At 38.9% G+C, this 12,409-nt stretch overlaps 1 protein-coding gene across 2 annotated transcripts in view; it reads right to left on the bottom strand.

Annotated features, from left to right (window-relative positions):
* Positions 1-459: 459 nt before the first annotated feature.
* Positions 460-12,409, bottom strand: part of camsap2b (calmodulin regulated spectrin-associated protein family, member 2b) — a 35,518-nt gene continuing 23,568 nt past the window's right edge. Inside the window, exons 7-19 of one of the 2 annotated variants that reach the window (XM_057335001.1) lie at positions 10,387-10,477; positions 10,231-10,315; positions 9,678-9,703; positions 9,491-9,560; positions 9,111-9,359; positions 7,181-8,963; positions 5,933-6,072; positions 5,553-5,773; positions 5,259-5,355; positions 5,035-5,100; positions 3,579-3,691; positions 3,213-3,331; positions 460-1,799 (exon numbers count right to left, since the gene is read on the bottom strand). In XM_057335001.1, coding sequence (XP_057190984.1) covers positions 1,503-1,799; positions 3,213-3,331; positions 3,579-3,691; positions 5,035-5,100; positions 5,259-5,355; positions 5,553-5,773; positions 5,933-6,072; positions 7,181-8,963; positions 9,111-9,359; positions 9,491-9,560; positions 9,678-9,703; positions 10,231-10,315; positions 10,387-10,477 — 3,357 coding nt within the window. In that variant the 3' untranslated portion in view covers positions 460-1,502. The remainder of the gene's footprint in view (positions 1,800-3,212; positions 3,332-3,578; positions 3,692-5,034; positions 5,101-5,258; positions 5,356-5,552; positions 5,774-5,932; positions 6,073-7,180; positions 8,964-9,110; positions 9,360-9,490; positions 9,561-9,677; positions 9,704-10,230; positions 10,316-10,386; positions 10,478-12,409) is intronic. The other variant, XM_057335002.1, reaches the window with a different exon arrangement.

The following is a 12,409-nucleotide window of genomic DNA, read 5'->3' as shown; positions in this document are numbered from 1 at the left end:
TTTTCTATACAGTAAGATTTCCATTGCGTGTAAAATGTACACTTAAAGGAATAGAAAAGTCGTTTTGGGTCACCATTGACTCCCATAATATGACAAAGACTTCTATGGGAGTCAACGGTGACCCAAAATGGCTTAGTTACAAACTTTCATTACAACATCTTCATTTGTGTTCAGCACAACAAAGAAATGTATACAGTTTTAGCAACTTGAGGGAGAGCAAATGATGACAATTTTTTCATTTTTGGGTAAACTATTCCTTTAAGAAATAATCCCACCCTGAGAAATGTTCACTAACAATGTGGCAGCTACTAACACTACTTTTTAGAATTATTGTGAATTTATCTAATAATAATGATCATACATCAGCCTTTACCTACAATTCCCCACTAAATCACAAATGTAATCACAAAGTAATATTAAATTACAAGGAAAGAAATGATGAAACTCGTCAAAGACTTTGAGATGTAAATCTGTATTTATGTTGAGGTTAACATTCAAATACAAACAGACAAAAGCGTATGATGGACAAAGCGGACGTGACTTGCAAAAAGATTAAACATCATGTAAAAACAAACAGCTCTCATTTTCTTCTGCTTTCATCACTCAGCGATCGCTCACTGATACGAATTACCCATACTTGGACCTATTAAACATTATCTGTTCATATGAAAAATATTAATATTCAATGGCTTAAAAAATAGGCTTAGTATGAAAAACTATATCTGTACAGCATCAATAAATTCAAACGATGATTTACTTCACTTAGTAAAAATAACAAATGTCTTGCAATTCTTTTGCATCTGGAGACAAAACATCACCAGACAACAGCCGTCAAAATGTCCCAGCTCATTAAAATGCACTTTATAATTAAAAATGTGTTACGACATTATTTACCAGTAATATGCACCAAAAGCTTCATTTTTTGATAATCCATAATGTCTCCTCTTTACTTAAACAGCCAAATAAACTTGACTGTAATTCTAAGATGCATGTTTCAAACATTTTAGGCTGAGATACTACAAGTGACAGCAATTTATCAAGGAATGTATTTTATATTTCTAAAGCTAATGTGTTTAGATACATGTACACACACACATACACACGCTCCTCCGAACTAGAAGTAAATGTGCAACAAGCATTACAAATCTTATCCCAAATATAAACAAACTCAGACATTAAATAACACAGTGAGTTTCTGAGGTTCCAGTACATGAAATACTGCCATACAACTGCATGACCTTCAGAGAAGTTAGTCTTCAAGTGTAACACGTCCCTAATGGTCTCTTACACCTAGAGGCGGGTCGTGTATCTTCATACAATGCAATGCTCATAAACTCAATAACTGTGCTGTAAGCGTACTGTAGCAAAAGAGACGCGACAAGACAAGCATAAGGCCACAAAAGTTTAACATAAAAATGAAGTAAAAGCTTGCAAAAGTGTTTTCTCTACATTCAGGTTGCACCACTAGGCAGGAACAATTCAAAGTTCCCGGTATCTGTCCCTTATTTAAAAAGTTTCTTGGGTGTGTTCTGTTTCTTGTTCTGCCAGAGGTGGTCGTAGATGGTGATGGCATCCACGCTAGCCGACATGGTCTTGGCGGGTATTTTGCTAAACTGTTTCTTGTCCGAGCTATATTTATAAAGATTCTCGATCATTTTAGGTGTGATGGTCTTGGGCCCGATGCCAGCTAGCTTGTTGATCTCCTCCGCCTCTGGGTAATATGTGTACAGAGAGCGAAACTGACAGCCAGAGTCCCGGAACAGAATCAGGAAGTTGTTGGCTTGTGTTTTCTCCATTTCCTGTAAAAATATGCAGATACTTACAGTTATAAAAATTACTATACCATTTAGGCTATAACACAATCCAGCACTCTATACACAATAAAGTACAAGTTATTAAAGGGGTCATATGACACGGCTAAAACAAATATTATCGTTTGTTTTAGACATACTGCAATGTGTATACACAATTTAAGGTTCAAAAACGCTGTATTTTCCACATACTGTGCATGTTTGTATCTCCTCTTTGCCCCGCCTCTCTGAAACGAGCAGATTTTTTACAAAGCTCATCGCTCTGAAAAGCGAGGTGTGCTATGATTGGCCAGTTAACCAGTGCGTAGTGATTGGTCGAATACTGCAAGCGTGTGAGGGAAATGTAACGCCTCTTACCATATTTGGAACAACAGGTTCCAAAGCAATTGTACTGACAGGTACACCCACCTTACTTGTGTATACAAATCATACCACGAACTGACGTGGATTTGTGGGGGTGTGGTTACACGAGGCGTTTCAGGCAGGTCTGGGTGAGCATTCGCTTTTAGATAGAATGCATCTTTTGTTCCAACACTTTCATTTTTGCAATTTTACGTGTCTAATACATGCATGGGCAACACACCAAAGACACAGAAAAACACGTGTTCGCGCCATATGACCCCTTTAAGAAAAGAAAAACACACAGAAAAAAGGTCATAGCCGTAGAGCTGTAATCTGTGCACATGGTCCACACGCATAAGAGCTGTTGGCTCCAGGGGACATGGGTTTAAGTTTGATACGTCACTGTACAATACTCTAAAGAATGAAATTAAAAAGCCCCCCAAAAATAAAAAACACAAAAATAACTAATAATTAATAAATACATTTTCAGATTTTGCTGTATATTTATCTCTTTATATTTACAATTTTAATTTAAGTTTATTGTGAATTATCCAATTATATACAGTACATTACATTTACATTACATTTAGTCATTTAGCAGACACTTTTATCCACAGCGACTTACAGATGAGGGAAACAATGGAAGCAATTGGAACAACATAAGGACAACAAAAAGCATAAGTGCAATAAAAGAAAACCGGTCTCACATAGCCTACCACAGTATACAGAGCTAAGTTTTTTTTTTTTTTTTAGAAAGAGTAGAAAAGAGATAGAAGTCAGAACTGATCGGTCAGGTGCTGACGGAAGAGATGTATTTTCAGACGGTTTTAAAAGATGGCTACAGAATCTGCTGATCTTGTAGCAGCGGGCAGATCATTCCATAAATGTGGAACCGATCCCGAGAAGGTACGTGAGAGAGATTTTTTACCTTTTTGGGATGGCACCACAAGACAATACAACTTATCAATTTATTGGTTCTCTGGGAATCAAACCCATGAAGAGAAAACTTGACAAATATCAAAAGCAAATCTGTTTACCCACAAGCTATTCAGTACTTACCTCCAGGATCTTGTTCTTCTGTCCTTCATTGACTCGGCCTGCGAGGCAGCAGTGAGCCAGTGCATTCTGGATGATGTATTTATTTGACCTAGCACTGGGCTCCTTATACAACTTTGGCCCTACAGAGGACAAATATACTTTAAGATTCAGAAGAGACTATAGTTCACATAAAAAATACATTCCTGTTTGAAAGTTCTGTTTTTATGAAGACCACATTTCTACTGGCTGTGTTAAAGTTTCAGTGTCACTCGTAGGCAAACATCCCAAACTTGTGTTTTATTACAGATAATACTTAAAGAATATTGCAGATCAAGATCCTAACCACAGGTTCAGTGTTGGTGTTAAAGTGTCATGTCCTCAGCCCACCTGTATACTCTGTGTTGGATGCTGCAGATGATGTCGTTGACTCCAGCTCCCAGTTCTCTCCATTACCACTGACCGACGGACACGGTGACAAGCAGCCCTCTGCAGAATCAGGCCTGAGGAAGAACACACATTCTATAAGCAACTCTTTCATGATGACTACCATTGTAACTTAACAGGTGACCACTTTTTTTCTACTGAAAAAGGAAGGGAAGCTTTTCATATATATAATCAACAAATACACCGCCCACAAAACGACAGTGTATCAGAATGCATGATAACTCCACACACTGATGCTGAGAAGCTGAAGGGTTAAGAAAAGCACTAAAGCAAAGCATTGATGAAATAGCAGAGACAAACTCATCACACTGCGTCTTAACCAGGTGTCGCACGTTTAGTTTCTAGCAACAATGAACTTTCAGTATACACATAAAGGTTTTTGTTTTATTTATTTATGTGTGTTTTGTTAAAATGGAAAATTCCCAATTACTGTATTATTAATGTGTAGCTAATAAAGTATTAACTAGTAAAAATCGTGCATTATATGACAAAATTCATAACCACTGACTAAACCATACTGACCAGTGTTGGGTAAGTTACTCTGAAAAAGTAATTAATTACTAGTTACTAATTACATATTCAATAGTGTAATTAGATTACTGTACAAATTACTCTCTCCAAAAAGTATTTAGTTACTTATTACTAATTACTTTCTATATCCTATATCAACCTTGATTAGTTAAGTGATTCAAGGATAGGCATGAAACGGCTCTTTTAATTCATTCAAATAAATAATATAAATCTACATAAAGTATTATAATTAACTGACCAAAGTATTACAAATGTGAGAATTATACATTAAAGCACGGTCAATTCCACTATTGCACACACATATATTACACAGAGTATTTAGTTTAATTACATCAAAAGTAACTAATTAAATTACCGAAAAAATAAGAGTAATCCCTTACTTTACTTTTTCAAGGGAAAAGAAATTAAATTACAGTAACTAATTACTTAGTAACTAGTTACACCCAACACCGATACTGACTCAATATGGATTACATCATAACACACCTAGTTACGACACAATGTCATGCTAAGCCTCATAAAAAATATGTGAAATTTTAAAGCTTATAAGCTTATGCAATAGGCAAAATGTTGTTGCTGTAGTCAATTTTAACAGAAACCCCCCCCCAAAAATGAAGTCACAAGAAAATCAAATAAACAAAAACTGTCGTGTTAAATAAAATCTGATAATGTTACACAACAATTTATATGAGTTTAATTTACAAATTTTTACAATTGATTATCCAAAACCATAATCAAAACCATAATATGATAATTTCATAAAATTGATTCAATGTCCAAACACACAGCATGAATTTAACCAGCGTCCAAGCTGAAATGACAGCCGTCAGCCCTGTGAGGAGATGACACGAGTGTGATGCTGACTGACCTTCCTTTTCTCCCTTTAGGAGAGCTCAGAAAGAAACACAGACTGCCAGGCGACAGTCTGCTGCCTCTGAGCAACCAGCACAAAGAAAAGACAAAGATACCATACAGAGCAAAGACAGCGGGTTACAGACAAGACTTTGCGTCAGAGGAATAGATGCGTGTCAGTATTACAACAACAAACTTTGTAAGTCATGTCAATAAATTGGACAGGAGAAATGGTCTCACCTGGATGTTCTCTTATCTGACTGGATGCTCTCATTGTCTGCCAAGTTAAGGGAGGCGAGTGACAAGCTGGACACAGAGTATCCGCGTGGCCGTGACCCTAAAGATGAAAACACAGTACATGTATCTGCATATGATTTACAAACAATATGTTTTATAAGCCAGTCTGGGTTTCTGAACTACAAACAAAGCTACTACATAACATATTTAATACTGAAAACAGATGCTTAGTAAAAATATTCTGAACATAAATTACATATTCACCAAAGCTGGATCAATCTGGATTTTGCAGCGTACCTGTTGCAGTCCGCGCTGGAAATTTTGGAGACTCCATTATGTCCCTGTGCATAGATTTGGGGCGTGGCTTCTTTTGCTTGACACTCGGGGGGCGGGGCTTAATAACACTATCCATGTCATTCATCAGTTTGAGCTGCTTCTTCCTCATATACTCATTTTTAATAAAGTCTCGCCTTTCCTTCTCATCTTCCTTCTTCTGATGTTCCTCGTCCGTTTTTAGTCTGTTCATGTAAGCAGTGAATAAATGCATTTACTTTAGCTTGTATTAACTGATAAAATAGAGCCATTTCACAGATTCTATTATTGTGTTGTGTGTCTGTGTATTTTTTGTGCATTGTGTAGTATACAGTTTTGTATTACTGTGTGTGTTGTTTTCATACCGCGCTGCTCCTTTCTTCTGCTCTATCTCAGCCTCCTGTTGTTGTTGTTTCTTGAGCTGCATCTCTTTCTCCCTCCGCAGCCTTTTCTCCAATAAAGCAGCTTTCTTCTGAGCAATGTCATCCTCCCCCTTCTGGTCATCCTGATTTACAAACACACACAAGGCACTCCTGAATCTCATGTTCAGATAGAACATATACTGTATATTCACATACATATATACAGTATATATATATATATATATATATATATATTTATAGCACATACAACATCAAGTATATACATTTAGCTATAGAACATAAACTTTTTTACTTACAAATTCCAACTCTGAACTAGTTAGTCATATAAAAAAGCGCAAAGCTAACCACATGGGTTTGAATCTAAGGCCGCTCTATACCACAGCACGTGCTAGAACAAAGAAAGCGGGCTTTGTTAAAAGAACGAGCTCAATCATTTCTACATCCCTCCTCTGTACAGCTGAGAGGATACGAAGCCATCAACACACAGTCCTTTTATTTGTTCATGTGTTTTATTGTTAGCCAGGAGAAAATCACAAGTCTGGTATTGTGAAAATTCCTAGGGTACCAATTATGAACACAGCACAATTTTAAAAAGTGGTTCAGGGATTTTGGACAAACACCAAGTATGAGCTCCACAATGTATCAAAAATATCGAAATATTTCAATGATTTGCAATAACTGAATGATTTTAAAATTGATTTTACAAACTTGAAGCTTTATTGTCTTGCATATATACTGCATTATTTCTCAAGTTGTATCAAGTCGCATAATGCATTTTTCTTTAATATTGTGCAGCATTGCTATAAGTAATAATAAAAGCATGTCTTGCTTGCTTTGGAATTATGTTAATTATATTATGTTTTTAGGTTTAAATTGTTAAAGGGATAGTTCACCCAAAAATGACAATTCTGTCATCATTTACTCACCCTCAGATTGTTCTAAACCTGTATAAATGTCTTTGTTCTGCTAAACACAAAGGAATATATTTAGAAGAATGTCAGTAACCAAACAGATCTCATCCGCCATTGACTCCCATAGTATTTATTTTCCCAACTATGGCAGTAAATGGGGGATAAGATCTGTTTGGTTACTAACATTCAGAACAAAGACATTTATACAGGTTTCGAACAAACGTTTTTGGGTGAACTATCCCTTTGAGCAAACGTTTCTTTAAATATGTAAGAGCAACTGCTTTCTACGTTTCCAACGTATATCTTATAAGAGTCTCACCCTGTAGAAGAAACCACAGCACATCTTCTGGTCTGGTCTGGACTCTAGTCCAGTTTCTGTTTCTTTACTGTTCTCCACGTCATGTCCTTCCGAAGGCTTGAGTTCTGAGAGTGAAACCTCAATCAGAGCCTTCTTTCCTAAATCTTCTTGATTGGCGTTCCCGGTGGCCGAGACCGCCGTAATAGGCTGAGAAACTACCTCAGATGTCGCCGCATTCTTAAGTTCATCTTTATGTTTCACCTTCTTATTTTCATCATCTCCCTGTTTTTCCTCACCCTGCTTCTCGTTCACGTGTCCAGACACCTGCTCGTCTTTGGACTCTTGCTTCTGTGGCTTCTCGCTTGAAGGACCTTCATCGTGTCCCAAATAGGCAAACGAGGTGGTTTGCATCTGGTTCGGCAAGACGCGTCTGAGTCGAGGCAGGCTGTCCACCGACTGTTGGGTGTTGAGCATGCGGCTAAAGGGGGTGACCTTCAGCTCATTGGGACGTGGTGTTCGTGGTGTCCTGGCGTGGAAAGACGCAGACTTCCTTTTGATGGCAGAAGGTGATCGGTGCGTAGTACGTGGCGAGCCGGTGGATGACAGGATGGGCGACAGTGACCCCACTGAGCCCCGTCCCACCACGCTGCTGCTGCGCAGCTCTCGAAATTGTTTCCGTGCCGACGGATCTGGTGGAGAGATTACCCAGCTTTGATGTTCACTCATCTGCATGATACGTTCCTGCTGCTGAGCCAACCGCTGCATCTCGGTCTGCAGGAAGTTGAGAGACGTGTTCAGACGCTCGATGGATCGCGTGTACTCCGTCAGGTCCACCTCCACACCCATCTCCTCCAGAGGAGATTTCGGAGGTGCGCCATCTGGTCTACACCTTTCAAGTCTAGAATCAGATTCATTTGAACTTGAAGGCGTCTTTGGGGGTTGTGGGTCACCGGTCTGATTTTCTCGATCATCCGGAGCATCGTTGTGACTCACTAGTGGTGACACAACTCCTTTCCGTCTGACCACGTTGAGAAACGCTGTCTGGCCCATTCGCTGTCTGTGACGTGTAAAAGCAGCTTCAACCTTCTTCTTCTGAGCTTCGATGGCCCTGCGTTTCTCCTCCAGTTTCATTTTTAGCTGTACCATCTCCGATGCCAGCAAGTGGGAGGGGTCACGAGGCGAAGTGACCCGAGCAGGGCTGCAAGCATCGACGGGCGTAACCGAGCTTGTGGCTCCTGCGTTCAACTCTGCACCTTCGGGCGTGTTACCACCACTACCGCTGCTGCGCCCATCGCATCGCTTACGAAACTTTTGCTCGGCAAAACTGGTCATACGCACTGCGGGACCAAGCGAGGAGGCGATACTGGTGGCCAAAGACTGCATTCCTAAAAGGGTCGGGCATGGACTACCCACCGTGTCTGGAAGGGGACAGGAACGAGCCTCGTAGTCCTGGTCCATATCCGAGTAATCCTTCAAAGAGGAATCCTCATCATGTCCGTCTTGAATATCCTCCGTCCGGACGTGGATTCCTGTATCCATGTCGGTAGATGCGGAGTTTAGGTCCACGTCATCCGGCCGGGCTTTGGAGAGAGAGTCCTCAGAGTGGTTCGGGTCAGCAGCGGGGTTGGGGGAAGATGGGTCGTGGAGGAAAAATGTGCTTTCATCTGGTGGGGGTTGCATGCTGCTGTGGGGTCGCTCGGAGTCGTGGATGATCTTCAGGGCTTCTTCTATGCTAGGGGTGCTGGGTTGAGGACAATGGTCATACGGAGGGCTGCGGTCATCTGCCAACACACCGTTTGAGTACCTGAAACATGAAATATTCAGACGCTTTTATCCAAAGTAACTTACAGTGCATTCAAGGTATACAGTTTATTAGTATGCGTGTTCATTGGAATCAAACCCATAAGTGATGAAGAAGGCAAAGTAAAACAAATAGAAATGACAGATGTACCCAGTGTGGTTTCCCAGTCTCTGTTTGGCAGGGTGTCTGCTGGCCTCCTCATCATCTTCTTCGCGTATGTTACCATGTGCGTTTCCATTGACAGGCTGGAATGACAGGTTCCTCCGCAGGCCTCGAGCAGCGTGGTGAACTTTAAAACTCAAACCTTCAGTGCTCGCCGATCGGCTCAGTCCACGACCCGACGATGGACTTGCGTTGTCGTCGAGTGGAATCTCAAACGAAATCCCATGAGCTGAAGACCTGTGGTGAAGAAAGACTTATTCATCCATCGCCCTGTAAAACCTTGAGACTGTTTATGTCATGGTCATATATTAAATTATATTAAACATTTGGGATTATATTATGCACGGAGGAACACAGAATTCACAAACCGCTTCTCTTTTGGCCATGTCCCCACACACCCGTCTACATACGACATGGAGGATGGCCGCCTGATAACAGCTGTGAAAATCAACATTTATTTTCTGTTCATTTATTTATTTTATGTTTTCTGCACAGCTGCTTTGCTAAATGCAAAGTTATGTAAAGCGTTACAGAAATAAACATGAATTGAATTACCTGAGCTGTCAGTTTTAGGTTGTGACCTATGGTACAAAACAGTTTGAAATATAAAATCAGACTTTATTAAAATGACAAAGTATATGATGTTAAATTATTTACTCAAAATCTTTAACGGTCCAATGTGTAATTTTTTGGGAGGATCTACTGTCAGAAATGCAATATAATATACATAACTAAATGTCTTCAGAGGTGTATAAAGACCTTACATAATGAAGCGTTTTGTTTTTATTATCTTAGAATGAGCTATTTCTATCTACATACACTGCGGGTCCCCTTGCATGGAATTCGCCATGTTGTTTCTACAGTAGCCCTAAACGGACAAACTGCTCTACAGAGCGCATTACGTAAATATGATATCTTCTTTATCAAAGAAGCGGAAACGTCTTAGTTCTGTGTCAGCTACTGTAGTGCTTCAAAAGGGAGAGGGTGGAGTGAGCCATTGTTTGCAATTCGCAACCTCACCCCTAGATACCAGTAAATTGCATACACTGGAACTTTAATTTCTTGAACAGTTTCTTGAATACAGTTTCTTTTAAACTGTAATACAAACCTGGTCTCATCTGGACTGTCGGGTCTGTGAATCAGGTTCTGTTTGGTTATGGGAGCCATGTCATTGGTCTGTGATGGGTCCAAAACTACAGAAACAGATGACTTTAGATTGTATTAATACATGTTTAACAACACAATGACACAAGACGAACCTCACCTTTGGTATTTACAGTACGTGGCTGAACAAAAGACGGTTTGACAACTTCACACCACCAGAACAGTTCTGCCATAAACACAAGGTAGTTACTCTGAAATCACATAAACAACAGTGATAAACACATAAGAGAATGATACAGAACACAGACAGAGAAGTTTTAAAGAGATAAGGGTGGCCTAAGGGCTTTAAATCTGTGACCTTGTATATAAATAAATAAATAAAAATAATGAATGAATGAAACGCTGTTTGTATTTTTGATGTGCTGCACTTGTAATGATGTTTTATAACATTTCTCAGTTCTCTTTTAGAGATAGACTGTTTTTATAGACTGGTACTATAAAAAGCAAGATCACAATTGTGTTTCATACTGCATACGTTAAAATAGTGTGTTTGCATTGACAGCGCAGCTGCTTTAAAGATTCTCATTCTGTATAGAGGAATCAAAGGGTGTTCTGACCCAAATAGAGAGACACAAAACAACGGGGCAGCCTGACACGAACAGAACAGACCGAGCTCTCTCTTTTTTCATTCTTGGCTGAAATATTCTGCCTTTTTTGACCACAATAACATGAAAAGTTACTTAAATCAAATATACAACACGAGGCTTAAATCACTGAAGAATTGGTCAAATGTGACTCTGTTGTACCGGAGAGATGGTGAATGTCTGAGGCAGCTGACAGGCATTTTAATTTGGGTTACATAATCGACCAAAGCAGCTGTGCTCATATGACATTACAGTCATTTCCCAGGACATAAAGCCACCAGTGCCAAACCTGCCAGTATGGAAAACATAACTCAAAATGTGCTCCATGGTTGGTGTTATGACGATGTGTGAAATAAGGCTACACTGTAAAGACAGTTAATGTCTATCTAGACTAGAGAAACCACTTCACTAAAATACATAACCCTGAGAGTTTGGCAGCAGTTCTATTCTAGTACACACACACATACTATGACTCAGTCTTCCCAAACAGTCAGTTATGAAACACGTACTGGTCATTTTTCCCACCCTGCATCAGTCCTGGTAAAATCCACTGGAATACTCCAGCTACCGCTCATACATCTTAACTAAAAACAGATCTGTATAACATCATGAGAGAATGTGTAAAATCTGTATCCTAACAACCACCCAATACAAACTGTTTAAGAATCATCTTGCAAACTTTGTTTCCTGTTTATTGTGTTGAAACAACTGATAAATATGTACGTATTGTAGGAAAAAACCCAGGAACAACAACAAACAAAATTCTACCGATTAGTCAGCAAATATTACTTTATACTGTAATACAATCCTATGTATATGAAACAACACAGGGCTCTAGAGTGCGACTTTATTTCTCAATGGTGCGACTAAAAAAAATCAGAGGTCGCACCAGTGCGACCAGCCGTTCGAGGGAGAAAAAAAGTCTCCGCGACTCTGAAAGTCTCCCTGTGATTCAACAACAGACACACACCGTGGTCTAAACCAATCAGAGATAGTGAAGGGCGGACCCCCCTCTGATTGGCCGTGGTCCACATTTTCCTTGTACGTGTGTGTACCAGTATGGAGGACTAAACCTGCAAAAATTATAAATAAATGAATGTATAAATAAATAAATATATAAACGAATAAATGTAATAATATGAAAATAAATACAGGAATGAATGGTTTGATAAAACAAAATAATTCGTTTTAGCTATTATTGATCTTAGCTTTAACTTTTCTTTTCATTTTTTAAATTGATTTATTATTTTTTGTGTCCATTTTTAATTATTTTTAATTATTATTATTTTTTATTTTTAGATTATTTTATTTATCATTTCCTTTTATTTTTACATTTATTTATTTATACGTTTATTTATTTATATATTTATTTATTATCGCATGTATTTATTTCCACTTTTATTTATTTATTCTTGTATTTATTCTTACTTTTCTGTGTCTTGTATGATAATTAGATGGGTTGGTCTTGCCTACTATTGGTTCAGCGTAGATTGAAGCGTTTGATCGATTACTCTTGACTTGTTTTGGACTAACGTCACG

This window comes from Triplophysa rosa, linkage group LG5, assembly GCF_024868665.1.
Source record: "Triplophysa rosa linkage group LG5, Trosa_1v2, whole genome shotgun sequence".
In the NCBI taxonomy this organism is placed as follows: Eukaryota; Metazoa; Chordata; class Actinopteri; order Cypriniformes; family Nemacheilidae; genus Triplophysa; species Triplophysa rosa.
This window is presented reverse-complemented; position numbering and strand designations above follow the sequence as displayed.